This window comes from Argentina silus, assembly GCF_951799395.1.
Source record: "Argentina silus genome assembly, chromosome: 18".
In the NCBI taxonomy this organism is placed as follows: domain Eukaryota; kingdom Metazoa; phylum Chordata; class Actinopteri; order Argentiniformes; family Argentinidae; genus Argentina; species Argentina silus.
Genome location: NC_139672.1, coordinates 11959046 through 11974979, shown reverse-complemented (window position 1 = coordinate 11974979; position 15934 = coordinate 11959046). Strand labels below are relative to the sequence as shown.

The window sequence follows — 15934 nt, the reverse complement described above, 5'->3', positions numbered from 1 at the left end:
TGTTGATGTACAGCATATACAGTACCAGTCAAAAGTTTGGATACAAACTTGCCAAGAGTATGCAAAGCTGTCATCAAAGCAAAAGGTGGCTACTTTGAAGAATCTAAAATATAAAACATATTCTGGTTTGTTTCACACTTTTTTGTTAACTACATCATTCCATATGTGTTCCTTCATAGTTTTGATGTCTTCAATATTAATCTACAATGTAGAAAATAATAAAAAATAAAGAAAAACCATTGAATGAGAAGGTGTGTCCAATCTTTTGACTGGTACTGCAGTTCAATTGTCTTGCACTATCTGCTTTCTGTCTATTTGCTTTAAATTCGGATTCTAACAGATCCTTTCGATCCAGTTCCTTTCGATGATGATGTATTTTGTTTCCATGTTCTGAGGAAGGGCTGTGGTACCCTGACGTCACCCAGGGACACGTGCGATTTTTAGATGGAAAACGCTGGTAGGAATTATATGAAACATACGGCTAAGTTGGCTAGCATGACAGTAAAATGCCGGTTTATACTCATTTGAGCGACTTGCTCGACACAAGTCACGAGGCCATCATGAACATTCTACTATTGGAGGAAATACATTCTGGTCGTTGTAAAATGTAAACAAAACGACAGCTCTGTGTGTGTTGTAAACACCGAAAGGGGTCTGTAACAGGGGATTCCATTCCTCATTCCACTCCATGCATTACAATGAGCCCGTCCTCCGATTTCTACCTCCACCACCCTCCACTGGTCTATAAGCATTGCTCCATAAAGCTCCAGTCTACTCACCGTTGGAGGTTTCGGGGACTCTTTAAGCTCTTCAGTGTAGGACTCTGACTCACAGTCAGAGATCTCTCCCCTGCTCTCCACCTTCTCAACCTCATCTTCAGCGTCATCCAGGTCGCTGTCCGAGTCTATCGTCGGAAGGTCTTCTACAAAAGATTTGTTTGGCAAAATCATGTTGGGCTTGGTCACATTGATTCCATGCAGTCTACTCAGTCTCTCATGGCTGCAGTGTCAGTACTGATAAGGGGACATTTTGGTCAAATTCACTTGAAAATAAAACGTGGCTCTTTATTGTACGGTAATATTTCTACTGGTATTTACAAAGTTAACATTGGGTACTTTCTAGTACTTACAAATAATTCAACACAATAGAGGACTACCTGGTGCAAAATGGAGCCTAATGGTGTATGTTCAGTTCCAAGCGGAACTTTATGAAGCTAAGCATCCATTCCTTTATTGTTAAGGACAATCCTTAACAATCGATTGAATTGAACCGTGCGCCACTCGTTTGGCAAACATGCGGAGGCCACAACCTCCGATGGACACAGTTTCAGTATGTATAGTTTGTTTTTAATAAATTCAATGTTCAGACTACTTGTGGTCCTCTGTGGCTCAGTTGGTAGAGCATGGCGCTAACAACGCTTAGGTTGTGGGTTTGATTCCTGCTGGGACCATATATACTGAAATGTATACACTCACTGCAATGTAAGTCGCTTTGGATGAAAGCGTCAGCTAAATGGCATATATTATTATTTACTCTCAACTGAAACAAGCTGTGCCGAATTTGAAAACAGTCCGGGTCGTGAGCACGCCCTTACATTCCATGAATCCCAAAGAAATACGCAAGGAATTCATTTAAGAAAATTAAAATTAAAAATTTATTATTATTATTATTATTTTTTTAAATTTTAAAATGTATTATCATTTAACCCGGTAATTGCAAAGTAAATACCTTGTAATTAATATACCTAAAAATAAAGGGCAATATAAAATGTCAACCAGATGACATCATATGAATAATAGCCTAGGATCCACCATCATGTGGTGGATAAATCCTGGCTAATGATGTAGGTTGACCATTGTCTTCCGTCAAGTATTGTCATTCTGGGGGGCGCCTAGTGGCATAGCACACTAATGCGCTTACCACGTAATCGCAAGGTTCCTGTTTCGATTCCGACCCTCGACCTATCTTGCATATCATCCCTCCTCTCTCTCCCATCCTTCCTGTCAATCCCTACTGTCTCTATCCCAATAAAGCAGAAATGCCCTAAAAATATATATATATATATATATATATATTTTTTTTTTTTTTCTTTTTAAAGTATTGTCATTCTCGCGTGACCCCCGCTTCCCCTGAGCGACTCGTATGGAACGTAGAACGGAGTGTAATAGAATACAACAATGTCGCTTTAACTGTCCTTAAGACAATGGTAGGTTAACAATACGCAGGGCAGTTTACCATAACAGCCCTATCAGTGTCAGTGTCACGGCTTAGCTGTCACAGACCCACATTTCACCAAGTCAATTTCCTGTACGTGCAAATATACTTGGCCAAATAAAAGAATTCTGATTCTGATTTACGCTCCATCTCCCGGAAGGTCCCTTGGTTGTGACGCGGGGCCCAACAGATTAACCTGTGTCTCCTCTCCTCTGAACCTATGTACTTTCCCACAGTCTAAAAATGTCAATAAAATACAGAAGGGGGAGTGGAATTCCACTTTATAAAAGCATTAATATCATGCATTAATAATCAAACACATAACAAGCCTGTCTGTACCTGCCCCAGTGCTGAGCATGCGGAGAGCTCTGCTGTAGGACTGGATGAAGGAATATGGAGACGCTGCTGGTATCCGAGGCCCACGGCGCTCCTGCACCGCGGTGCTGCAGGGTAGAGGCTGCTGCTGCTGCTGCTGCTGTTGGGCCTCGTTGTCTGACAGCTCACTCTCACTGGAGCTCCATGCAATGTGCACCGGGTCCTCATCACACGGCAGAGCACTGGCTTGGACTGGACAAACACACCAGGAGTAGATAAGTCTCCTATTCAGTCACATGAGATACAGAGATGGAACTGAATTGGAGTTCTGTTCCAATAAAGGGTTCATTGGTGCAGTTTTTTATTTTAGGCAAATTGGTTGGCGATGTCCTGGTCACACAAATTGACAGGGACACAAATGGCATACAACCAAAACATCACATGGGAACCATTCATTCATTCATTCATTCATTCATTCATTTATTCATTAGTCACCTGGTGCTGACGACAGTGCCAACGGCCTTACAGCTCGCAGCTTCTTCCCAGACCAAAGGTTCTACAATACAAAATGACACCGTTTTTTTTGTTCTCATAAAAAGGGGAGAGAATGCACAGGGACAAGTACTTTACCCCTGACTGTGGGTAAAGTAGCTAAGACACTCTCGGGATGTATTACTGAATGGTTTACATGTTCTTTAGTGCTTGATAGTAGTCTATGCCCAGATGTCAGTGTGTACATTTTAAATCACAAAGGATTTGGTTGGATTTGGACTCCGACCTTGATCACCGGAGTGTCCAGAAAGCCGTCTCCACACTTCTCCCAGGACTTGGTGGCAGAAGTGGTTGAAATGGAAGTCTCATTTTCCACTCTTTTGACCTCATTTTTTACATCATCCGGAAAGAATATACACTTTATGTCCTTGGAATATCGTTTGCGCTGAAAAATAAGAGCGCAAGTTAGTCACCGAATGACTTCAGATCAAGTCACAAATTCGTAGACATAATATTAACCCAAACAGCATACAGGTCATTCATCCCTTGAGACTGGGTGATGATGGTAGCTAGCTCATATCATGTAATGATCATAACATCATGGATTGTAAAGATAACTGGTTTGTAAATATTCAATATTGTACAATAGAGCTTGTAAAACTAGTTACGCCAACGATAAATGCATCTTAAGGCACGAACCAACCGAGGAAGATGAAGGGTTTAGCTTACATGAAGGAAACACGACTAGTTAGTCACAAGAAGTGTGCAGTGAAGTCGAGACATCATGATTTGGTTCTTGCCTTTTTGAACACTCAATAGCAAGCTACCTAGCTAGCTACTTAAAACTTACCTTTCCAACAGACATAGCTATGTTAATACATTGAGATTTGTGTCGCTGGTAATGTCATGAATGTTCAAACTAATATGACATTTTTCTGAGACAGAACAATATGTACTAGTAAGTAGAACAGCTGATTGCCCAGTTTTACTCCTTAGCACGTCGAGCCGGTTTGTCAGATTATACATCCAGGAACTGTACTGGCATTCTGGGAAATGTAGTCTCGCATGTGTCTTGCTCTTGGTGATGCTGGGGAAATGTCATGCCGATGGTATCTGAATCCCATTGTTAGAATATTTTTCTTTTGTTTATTTTGCTGAATTTTGATGACTTCCAGCAAGAGGGGTTTTATCCAACGTGCTGGGCTCTCAACAGCCGAATGTTTGGGGATTCATTGGGACAATGACTTCCGTCAATCTACGGTACAGTGCCCTACTTTCATTTCAATTGAAAAGACAGAAACATCCAATGTGTTTTAAGAACAAGAGCAGCAGAAAATATGCTCATTCAGAACATATAGTCAGCTCTATGATATAGTGCTGTTCAGACAACATCAGAATCTATTTTGGTCAATCAATACTTCTAAATTCCTTATCTCTTGAATCAAAGGTCCTCTTATTCCACCAGCATCACTGGTGGCTATTCTTTCAGTGTAAACGAACAATTATCATTCTTCATCACTCACCAATAATATGAAAAGATTTATCAGAGGGATAATAATGCGATATAATGAAACACTCAAAGGTGAAAGGTTTTATTACAGCAAATCCATCCAAATCTCGACAGCTTTCAAATAGCAGGTTAAACATACAAAACACAGCTCACTTAACATAGTTTTTTTTTATTAAATATGTAAAAAGCAGGTCAAGTTATTCACAAATAAAATGCAAACATGCAACACATTTCGGGGAATGCATAATGAGTGGGACATAAAAAAACAAAAAAACATTGTCTATTTATAATTATCAACAGTCCATGTTTACATTCCTTTTCATTTACACAATAATATATGACTAAAGCATTATGGTGCACTGCTGAGTTCAATAATAATAAAATGTAACATTAAGAAAGGGTATACAATGTACGTACTGGAATATAGTATGTCAAATTACTCAGTGAATTGACTCACGACTTCCCTAAGACCTGTGGTTCAAAATCATATGAAAACATCTGAAATATACCCAACTTCTATTGAACAGACAATGGTGGCAAGTTGCTGTTGAAGCCCTTTAAAAAAGGTTTGATGTGATCATACTACTCTACACTAAAAGTTGCTCCCGTCCCTGTACTGGTGCCAAACTGGGCCAAACAACAGTATCTGTCATTGCTGCAAATAGTTGGTACCCTTTTTGAGTACGCTATTAAAACAATTCTTAAAATATGTGAAGTTTGTCACAAAGTTTTAATCGGTTTAACTAAGTACTACCTTCCGTTGATTCATTGACTGTACTTCCTCCCTTCGTCTGGAAGAAATATCAAATCTTATCCTATACCTTAATAAATATTTGTTTGTTTTTTAAAAATCATTCATATTGTGTGAATTGAGAGAGTCTATGGACAGATTGTCCAATCCGGAATCAAATGTCAGTGCAACATATGGAGGAAGGTTAAATAGGAGTTACTACGTGCCCTTCAGGGCTTTGCTTATTGCGTTCACATGATTAATATGGTTGATATGTAAAATGAAATATAAACAATAACTTTGAAACATACATAAAGTAATAGAGGGGACTTAAGCTGGCAACATAACACTTGCTGACAGATACACACCGTCTGTCCATACTTCAACATTTCATCATATCTAGAGTTCGAACAACAGATTCTTTTTTTTTCAGCCGCAGTGTCCTTGGAAACTTCCGTGATGGTCTGAGCTTGTCTGCATGTGGAGGTAATAACAGCGACCTGCCACAGCATTTTCACCGACAGTCACAAAAACACACAGAATGCTGAACGGAGGGATACAAAATATGGAGGGTGCTTCTTTCGCAAGGCTGCTTCATGTGCTCAGTCTCCGGGATAAAAAAAAAGAAAAAGAAAAAAAAAATAGGAAACCATGAGAAAAAAATATATATGAAAAAAAAAAAAAAATGAATCTCTTACAGTTCTCATAAAACAACAGGGCGGGGTGGTGTGGTGGTGAGGGATGGCAGTCAGTACTCATCCTGCTGATCCTCTGGGACCTCCTCCTCTTGGACCTGCTGGTCCACGTCTTCCCCCTCCCCCTCCACCTCCCCCTCCCCTAGCTCCCCTGCTCCTTCCTGCGGGGACACAAACCATCAGGGCTTTTAATAAGGGCTAAATACTGGAGCGGGTTATACAAACAAAACTGGAGGGAGAATTGTTGTGGTTTCGTCAAAATGTAGTCTGTGAATTGACTTCCGGTTCAAGCCAAAAATTATTTTCTAATAGATTTTTCAAAATAACTATTATAAGCATTGTGTTACACATAGGCGTACAGTTTTTTGTACGTTTTCTTTTCCAATGAACTAGCGTTTGGTTCTGGTAACTATTCCTCAAATATTTCTCTCAAAGTCAAAAGTTGAAAATCAATAAGCGTATTTTGAGACTAGAGATAGCCGACTTAAAGGCTAACCAAACGCGAGTCCTAAAGAAAAAAAGTAGAAACTTCAAATCGCTTGATCAAGCACGACAGCGTTTCCCTAAAAGACATACTGTAATATAAGCTCTGTGCTATAGACAGTCCAGAAAATAAACAGTAGCCCGGCGGCACAATCCCAACAGCTTTGAAAGCAACAACAAATGAATGCAGCCACATTGAGGGACATTCATATCAACAATCGATCACGGGGTCAATCTATAGTCCACTGACCTGTTCGTCTGTTGAGTAGAGGACCTCCATTAGCTGCTCCACAAACTGGGCGCTCTCCTGACCCTGATCCTGACACAGCACTTCCACCTCTCGCAGTTTCCCGAAGTAGAAATCCCGCTCCTTCTCCACTCCCTCCAGTGCAAGTTTTAATGTGTTCACCTAGGCACAGAATAAAGCACTAGGGTTAGGGTTAGGGTTCACAGGAGGTAGCATTGCAATTGTGCCAACTGATAGTTACAGTATGCCATTTTCTAAAGTCACTCTCTATTGAATGTGCTACTAAGAATTTTTCCCATATCCCATTGTCAATAAAATCCGAATGGTAACAAAAAAAACAAGCACACCATCCTAGAATAGCTACAAAATGACATCCTTTCACTGATCCACTACTGCTTATTTCTTGGATAATTTTCCTGTCTTGGGTTTTACGGTAAACTAATCCTAGTAAGATAAGGATTAGGGAATTATAGTTCAAGGCAGTCGTAATTACTTATGCATGCTTAATTGAAACCAAAATATCCCAACAAGTGCAAAGCGTATATTTAAATGTTGAAATAACCGTTGTAGTTCTGTACCTGTTCGTTGAGCTGTGTGACCTGAGCTTCCAGTTCTTTCTCCCCTTTTGCAGGGGCTGACGTTGCAGGGATCTTTTTGGCTGAGGAGGGTCTGGATGATGGTGTGGTGGGCTTAGGGGTTGAGCTTGCCCTGGTGGCTCCTGAAGCACCAACATGGGTCAAAGTTAGAGATTGTACATAATAAATCATTGTTTTAAGTGTCAATTAATGAGGTGAGGACAATCTTCATTGACAAATGTTCAGGTGTGGCATATTGGGTTGTGAGACAGTGAAGTTTATAAAAGAGTATGGCTTACTCGCTCCGTATGATTAGAGTAAAAATGTGGACAGGTAATAAACAAATCGTAAATCAATCACCTCTGTATTAAACTGCAGTCAAGCTTAGTTATTTCTCTATAGGATATAGGTTGTCGAGGGTGCTCATCTTACCTGCGGTGGGGGAGCTGGCTGCATGGTGGGACTTCTTTGGCAGGTTGAAGATCTGCTCACCAGGGTCGGGTGGGGGAATGGCATCCTGACCCTGTCTGGCTTGGACCGGGTCGTACTCCTTGCCGTCATAGTTGGCATCAAAGAACTTCTTGAACCACTGGATGAAATCGAGGTTGTCCTGAAATCTGCCTTTCACCAGCTTCTCCACAGGGATAATCTTGAGTGAAGGTGAGAAGAGGAGGACAAAATAGATCAAGGACAAATCATTTGGGGCAGTTACATGACACACTAATTTGAAGAGACATCCTAGGAACTGGGTGCGTGTGAAAGGCAGTTAGCTTGATGAATTATTCCTTGTGGCTTTGTTATGATGTCGCTTCCATATACAACCAAATAGGCCACAACGGTGCCACTCAAGGCTCATTCCCTCACCTTGTCCACATTCATCCTTTTGAAGGAGGCCTGCAGCAGCTTGAAGTTGTGAATGTACTCATGCTCCAATTTAGCCTGGAACTTAACCTTCTTAAGACTGATGCAGCCCGGGAAGAGCAAATCCATGAATTGGCAGTAGGCCGCTCCTAGAAGTGGAGAAAACAACACCACATCAGAATAAATGGTTGTTCTCATCTGTGTAGTAACTATGTATAGAAATGTTATATATTACTATAATAAGAGTTGTTATTAAAGGCAGTTATTCGATAAATTTAATAAGGAACCGTCCCTGTCCCACCAGTTTCACAACAACAACAAAAACGCTCAACTTCATTCCAATGCCATCACAAAGCAAATAGGCTTATGTAATAACTGTGTGATACAACAACGCTGCTTGTGAAATTACAGCATTCGTAAAGGTACAGGAGCAATTCATATCATAAAATATTCCGCACGCCAAGTTTAGCTGACACTCTGACCTGTGCATCTCCATCCCTAGGCCAGAAACAACAGACTAGACAGCACTGAAGTGACGGGTACAGCTTTCAACTAGAATTAGTACACCTTGAGACAGGACTGTGTGTGTGTGATTCAGGAGAGATTAGATTACTTGGGGGAGGCCATGGTCGGCAGCAAGTGCGCAAAGTCTTATTTATAGACGCTGTCTTCTCTGTGGGAGCTAGGTGAATGCATTTCTAAGATTTCTCTGACTACGTCTACTACCAGGTTATGTCCATTTGTGAGCCGACCACTAATGAAAACAGAGCAACAAAATGCATGATATCCCTTCCTCTGTATCCTGAGGAGGTAATGACTTGCTTGGGAGAAGTAGGGGGGGGTGGGGGGGGGAAGAGAAAAAAAAAAAAAAAGCTTTGCATGGTTAACAGGATCGTTCTACTTACCGGAGGAAAGCTGCTCCACTTTAGTATAGTTGAGGCAGACTATGTCGTTGACCCAGGCAGTAATGTCATGCCTGCTCATAGTCTCCTGGGTTATTGAGGTAGAATATACATTGACCGCCATCCCCCAACTGCAAATGACAAACATCACAACTCAGATAAGTAACAACAATTTCAAAGTCAAAACAATGAGATGTCACTCTGAATTAGTCCTACCTTGCATAAGAACATGTGACCCGTTCAGACTACTTACATGTTTGGCCATATTTGTTGACCTACTTCAAATTATTTTGAATAGTATGAATCCCAAACTCATCAAATCAAACCTAACGTGTTGCAGAAACCACACGTCAAGGGGAAAGACACTTATAGTACTTGCCTTTGGAACAGCAAGCTAGTGTGCCTATGTACCAGACCTAAGTAACAAATCCAGTTCCTTGAGATGTTGGATTTTGTTTACAACCCATTTCCATTGAAAACATTTCTTCATTAGGCTACTCATCTATTCTAATTTACAGTCATCTCCATTTCCCACATAAGGGTGTGGAAACGTAATAACAATGTATAGGACATTCAACCTTTTACTCGTAAACGTATTAATAAAATAATACTCATTACAAGCATAGGTACAATTGCAAAAAGGCTTGAATGTGGCAGACTGCATGACCAGGCCAGACAAACTATGATCTACAAAACTAGCTATCATGGAAGGAAATGGAAATGGTAGGTTTCTGTCGTCTTCTGAAACGTGCGTAGAGTACGGTGAAATGAAAAGGAATTAAAAATAAAATAAAATAATAACAATAAAATAAGTAGAAAAAAAAAAGGGTGAAGATGCAAACATAAATTCATGGTTGTGGCATCCAAATCGGTGCTTTTTATTTTATTTATTTTTTTACCATACGAGTTCTGAATTGCAACATTTCGAAATTGCAAAATGGGTCTTCCAAATCATCCTGTGAACATACAGCTAGCTTTAATCTTATATAGCGATCCACCGACCCATTCCCAAAGCAAACATAGCGCTAATGAGCTTTACATCCCGCTGTCACAGATAACAGGGAGGGTCGGGACAGTTAGCTACGGACAATGCATTTCCATTTGATTGCATTATGGCAACCACACTAAAGCTAACAATTACATCAACCTTAATCATCATCATCATCATCACAAAAGGCCAAATCTGACACGACAAGCTAGATGTGGAATAAGAGTTTTTTAAGATGACCGATTTAGCTATCTGGTCATTATTGCGCACCGATTCAGGAGGCAGAAAATGAGGACAGCTCGTGTCAACAAAAGCGGATAGCGGTGTTAGCTGACTAGCAGTCTCCTCTGACCCAATAACAGCAAGATAACGGTTCTGTTTCAAATCGGGAAATCGTAAAAGTTCAATCATTCGTGGGATAAGACCATTGCTCTCTACCATCCAGCCATTAAAAAAAACAGATAAACCAACAAGCTGGGACCAACAACGAAAATATTATTCTACGTTACTGTAGTGCAAGTGATTTCTACGGCATTTCTAACACGCTTATAGCCACCCCAAATATATTCCATCAGTGGTCGCATTGGGTTCCAACTTTCAAACCCAATTTCCCACTTGAAATGTCAATGATTTAGCTTGGACAGACATGTTAACTTGCAAGGGGCCTTCGAAACGATTTACGCCATTGCCATGGTCAAGAGACAGTGACGTTCGTGCTGGAATTGGTAATGACAAGTCAAGAAAGCAATGCGCTTTATGCAGGAGGCCGACACAGTGAACAGGAATTACAACAACACAGGGCTGGTGGTATGGAACAAGATAGGCAATGCTCTCTTAACATTGTTCGTGGTTTTGCAGCAACCCGTTATTACTCAAAGCAAGCCCCTTCTGCTATGAAGCCACGCCAAATGCGGCATTGCACTGATTTACCTGTAGGCGCGCTCTCCTCGCACTGTATTTTTTCTGTAAGGAATGATGTTGGTTCCGTTGTCCGGGATGATGTCGTTGTTATTCTCTCCATTTGGGGACAGTGCTTGTGTGGGACCAGGCATTGGGTCTCTAAAATATGGAACAGATGGTTCTGTTCGCTCCGGAAAGACGGTTCAGTAGCCTACCAAATGCCGCACCTCGGGCTCGTTCTTGTCTGCTTATTCTTCACAAATCTCTAGTTCTGGTGACGTCGCTGCGCCCTAATCACGTGACTGACGGGGGGGGGCTGTTCGCTACAGACACACCAAACGTAAAAAGCGATTATGCTCATGCCCATCAATTCTTATACAAAGAAACAATAGTAGTGATTATAGTCAGTGTGCACGTGTGTTATACAGACGAGTGCTTCTGTGACTTGGACACAGTCAAAATAGAGCGACATTTAAACGGCCACATCCATCTCTGCATGCCATAGAGAAACATGTAGTACAATGAACATATACTCTTGCCTTCAAAAGACCAGAATCACTCTCAAGCCATAGCCAATTTTCATTAGCCAAACGTTTATATTCTCGTTGCAAAGATGTCATTATCATTCATGCAGGAGCCATGAATGGCCTCAATCATTTCTGTATACTGGAAGTGACTAGGGTACCAATCAGTGTTTGGGCTGGTGGTCCCTCTGTAGAATTGACCACCATCACCCCACCTCAACACTAAAGGCCTGCCTGTGTACTTCATATACAAGTACTCTGCTTCCACCACCATGTATTTGCCAGGCAATTAATACCATGTAAGAGCTTACTAGTTCAGGTCCTGGAGAGGTAATGCACCTGATTCAACTGACCATGAGCGGTAGGCCTGGATTAATCAGGTATGTTTGTGCAGGGCTGCAACAGAGGCCTGCCAAACCTTGGCTATAGCTCTTGAGTATTGGTTGGTGGTCACTGACCACTGGTTGGTGACCATAAAGTTAGAGCAACACACAAAAAAAGGTGTTGTGTCATGAAAAAACTACTAAAGAAAACATCCAGTGTGAGGATGTGTGAGATGGAGCCTCGCTTTAGCCAACGGAACAGCCTCTAGGGGGATGTAATTCATGTAAAAATGTAAAAGCATCCATAATGAACTACACCACATCCTGAGCTACATCCTGGTGAACTACACCAGTGGTGCACTTTATCCACCCTGTGGTGTTGGTAGGTCGGCTACATCTGGAACACCATGTTGGCTACTCACTGAATGTCTCTGGGTACTGAAAATGATTGAGTTACTTGACTGTGGTCCTCTGTGGCTCAGTTGGTAGAGCATGGCGCTAACAACACTTAGGTTGTGGGTTCATTTCCTGCTGGGACCATATATACTGAAATGTATGCACTCACTGCAATGTAAGTCGCTTTGGATAAAAGCATCAGCTAAATGGTATATATATATATATCTATATATATATATATATATATATATATATATTATATATTAAATATTAATTCAGACAGACGTGGATTGGGAGGAGCAATGACGATGTAGTATCCATACCACAATAAAATAGCTATCCAATTTAACATACCATATTTCAACATGGATTTTTTTTTTTTTTTAACCTGACCATTATCAGACTGGAAAAAGTAACGTTGTCCTCATGACCTGCATCTGAACTACAACATTGATGGACGTTACTAAGAGTGAATCGAAGCACTCGGGTTGGTAAAATGAGGAAGTCAAGTGTTTCGGTCGCTAGCTTGTCATGCCATTTGCTTGAACTAGCCCTCTAAACAAGACATACATGCATATGTTGAAGTCAGCTGCAGATTTGGGTTTTCACACAATTAGCATAATACTCAATTTTAAAAAAAAAAGGAAAAAAAAAGAAGAAAATCCAGCCAATCCAGCCACTTCTACAACCCTGTTTCCTATCGCGTTTTTCGAATGTCAAAATGTCAGTCTTGCACACACACAAACCAAACCAACGAGTAGTGAGTGTGTGAGAGTAACAGGACGTACAAAAACTGATCATCAAACATGGAAAAATAGGCTAATCGCGTAGCTGGTAGCTGGCACGACTAACTAACCCTTGCAGAGCCAGCAGCATGAAACAGAACGGACTACAACCTAGTTAGCCAGCTAGCATAAGCAATCATTAAAACCCCCCCAACACACTAGTTTGACAGAAACTGGTGGTCGACCTAACGACCACACATTAAATCGAGTTGTGATCATACCACATACATGACGAGTATAGGCCCCCAAAAATATGTTCGGATATTGTGTTGCACTTGTTTCACTTCAAATCACATACTGTAATCTTTGCTTTGGACTCACCAGTGAACTCAGATCCCAGGTTACGGTGTAAAAGCTGCTATTTTCCTGAGTCACCCCACCCTCTTTTCCACTCATTGTATGAGCTGATGACGCTAAAAACGCACACATGTTTCATTCGACAATGAGCCAGCAGCGCTAAAGCCGATTGGTTTAATGGTAACATCTGTTGTAATCCCCACCAGTCACAACTTGATGCGTTGCCCATTGAGTACAACTGTCAAGTACCCTGTACGTGGGCATTCAATTGTCTAATTGCCCTGGCCTGTTCACTCTCTCCTTTTTTTAGTAATGAAATAGCATGCAATAGCATGAAATTTAGCATGCAAATAGTATGTCTTATGATCATAAAGGAAATAGAATTTGGCAATGTTCATTTAGTTACATTTCATTGTATTTATCCCTTAGGCAGTATATCTTTGAATGAATATGTTTTGTCACCAGCTGGACATTACGAATTTCCACTGGCCAGTGTCCACTGCCAAAGAGGATGACATTTTACTTACTCTCTTTGTCACTGCCCAATTGCTTTGTCCCTCAGTTTTTTGTTGTGCTACTGTCCCTCTTCATCAATCAAACTTTGTGGAGAAGATGTGGTCTCAATAGATCCCAAAAGACTTAGGGCCGATTTGTTTCAAGCTCTAAGGAATTTAAATGCAAGAATAGAGCATTTGTAAACTTGTCTGTCCGTCCGTCCGTCCGTCCGTTCGGTTGGAAAGAGGCAGTTTGTAGCTAGATTGTTATTCTACTCTTTCAACACCAGGGAAAACTCAAGCCTCAAGGAGGACCAGACGTCTGGGTAGCCGGTCATGCGAGAGCAAAGGTGCAGAAGCGGAGGGCTGCGGCCATGGTCACATCTAAATATAATCTGTAGACAACTTTTTTCTAGCTCAGTAAAATCGTGTCTGGTTAGGAATGGGTGTGTCGGCTAGGTGGGCTCCAGTGGGGTAAAGAACATAATGTACAAGTTCACTTTTACCTTGGCTTATGACATTTCCTCATCTGCTACTGTGTATGAGTGTGTGAAGTCAAATATGAATCAGTTGTAAAGGGACAACAGGTCTGTCTGTCTCAACTTCAGTAGTCAGTGCATTCATGACACGTCTGTGTGCTGATCTCTTGATGAATTATTCAGACAGGAAGAAAATGTTGATATACAGTATAGTACATATAAATAAAACAAAGTTTTCTTTGAAAACACACACAAAAACACACTTGCTGGACCATGTGTGTGGCCCTATATTATCTGTGGACTTCCTGAATGGACTGTACTGTATGCATACAGTGCCCTGCGGAAGTAATGGGACAGTGAAGCATTTCTTCTTCTTTTGGCTCTATACTCATTACTTATTTTTACTTTTTTTTATTCATATATTTTTGTACATGTTGGTTTCACCATTCAGAAATTACATTTACCCTATTTACCCTATTTCAGGGCACCAAAAGTAATGGGACAGATTAATATCATGTCCAAATTAGGTACTCATATTTAGTATTTGGTCGACAATCCATTGCATGCAATAACTGCCTGAAGTCTGCAACCCATTTGCTCTCAAGCAGACAAGATGTTTCTGTACATCTGATACTTCTGTACATGATAATATTTGTCTTATCTTGTGGACACAAGACCATTTTCCAGACCTCTGCAGACTTATTAGGTACCTTTTAGCAAACTATAACCTGACCATCCTTTTTGAGGATAACTAGTGGTTTGCACCTTGCAGTAAAGCCTCTGTAGTTTGGCTGGTGATGTATTCTGCAGATGGTAGTCTCTGACACATTCGTACCTATGTCTTGGAGAGTGTTCCTGATCTGTGGGACAGTTGTTGTGGGGGTTTTCTTAATTATGGTGAGGATTCTTCGGTCATTCACACCAGTGTTTTCTTTCTTTTTTTAATGATGTTACAAACTGTTGATTTTGGTAAGACTAGGTTTTTGGTTATGTTTCTGATTGATTGTTCTGATATTTGAGCCTCATAATGGCTCCCTTGACTTTCATTGACGTCTCTTTGGTCATCATGTTGACTGTAGGAATTGTAAGTTTATTGTCAAGCAAAATAGTATTGTACGGTACACCAAGTATACCGGGTAAATTAAAGGCAGTCCAAATACGACTACGTGTTTGAGGGACACACATTTTATACAAGAGACCCCAAAGGTATGCTGACCTGAAAGTGGGAAGGGTTAACAATAGCCTTCCTGTCCACCATTCAAGTGGCAGATAGCAGTTTCAGAGGTGTCTCTGAGGCCCCTTATTCATTGTTCCCATATGGTGAATAGACAGACCTGATTAGCATTATCATTGATAAAATGTACTTACGTGACAGACATCAATAGCAGACTCCAAAAGGAAATGTAAAGTCTAGAATCAATACTAGACATTGACAGCTCTCTTATTCCTGCACAAATGATGTGACAGAACACACCTGACTAACAAGAAACCCCTGTCAATCAATTTTCCAATACTTTCGGTGCCCTGAAATAAGGGGACTATGTATAAAAAGGGTTGTAAAAATGAATCTGAAAAAAGAAAACACTGAATTAAAGCTGAGAATCTCTACTTCCTCTATGTTTTTCACTTTTTTAAACAGTGTTACACTTGTGGACCCCTTAGTAAAGTGGTCATAATTCAAGTTTGTTAAGCATCTCGTAATGGCACAGTACAGTACATGATCA

General features: G+C 40.8%; 2 protein-coding genes across 5 annotated transcripts in view; both read right to left on the bottom strand.

Moving 5' to 3' along the window:
- Positions 1–4031, bottom strand: part of spidr (scaffold protein involved in DNA repair) — a 31149-nt gene extending 27118 nt beyond the window's left edge. For both annotated transcript variants that reach the window (XM_083690580.1, XM_083690581.1), the window contains exons 1-5: positions 3872–4031; positions 3308–3466; positions 3025–3085; positions 2554–2781; positions 780–922 (exon numbers count right to left, since the gene is read on the bottom strand). In XM_083690580.1, coding sequence (XP_083546706.1) covers positions 780–922; positions 2554–2781; positions 3025–3085; positions 3308–3466; positions 3872–3886 — 606 coding nt within the window. In that variant the 5' untranslated portion in view covers positions 3887–4031. The remainder of the gene's footprint in view (positions 1–779; positions 923–2553; positions 2782–3024; positions 3086–3307; positions 3467–3871) is intronic.
- Positions 4032–4597: 566 nt separating this feature from the next.
- Positions 4598–13309, bottom strand: mapre2 (microtubule-associated protein, RP/EB family, member 2). 3 transcript variants are annotated; one of them, XM_083690594.1, is made up of 8 exons: positions 13262–13287; positions 10943–11071; positions 9028–9155; positions 8126–8271; positions 7694–7910; positions 7265–7404; positions 6690–6848; positions 4598–6117 (listed from the first exon to the last, which is right to left on the bottom strand). In XM_083690594.1, exons 2-8 carry the CDS (start codon positions 11062–11064, stop codon positions 6010–6012), a joined length of 1020 nt encoding a protein of 339 aa, XP_083546720.1. In that variant the 5' UTR covers positions 11065–11071; positions 13262–13287; the 3' UTR covers positions 4598–6009. The 3 variants fall into 3 exon arrangements, with proteins under 3 accessions (XP_083546720.1, XP_083546721.1, XP_083546719.1); XM_083690595.1 differs by lacking the exon at positions 10943–11071 and having other exon boundaries at positions 13262–13309; XM_083690593.1 differs by lacking the exon at positions 13262–13287 and having other exon boundaries at positions 10943–11173.
- Between the last annotated feature and the right edge of the window lie 2625 nt (positions 13310–15934).

Excerpts from the sequence above, each read along its gene's own strand:
- mapre2 (XM_083690594.1), bottom strand. The coding sequence starts at position 11,064 with ATGCCTGGTCCCACACAAGCACTGTCCCCAAATGGAGAGAATAACAAC. Across the intron at positions 7,911-8,125 it reads AAAGGATGAATGTGGACAAG|ATTATCCCTGTGGAGAAGCT; the intron begins GTGAGGGAATGA and ends CCTTCACTCAAG. Across the intron at positions 7,405-7,693 it reads AGCCAGCTCCCCCACCGCAG|GAGCCACCAGGGCAAGCTCA; the intron begins GTAAGATGAGCA and ends TTGGTGCTTCAG.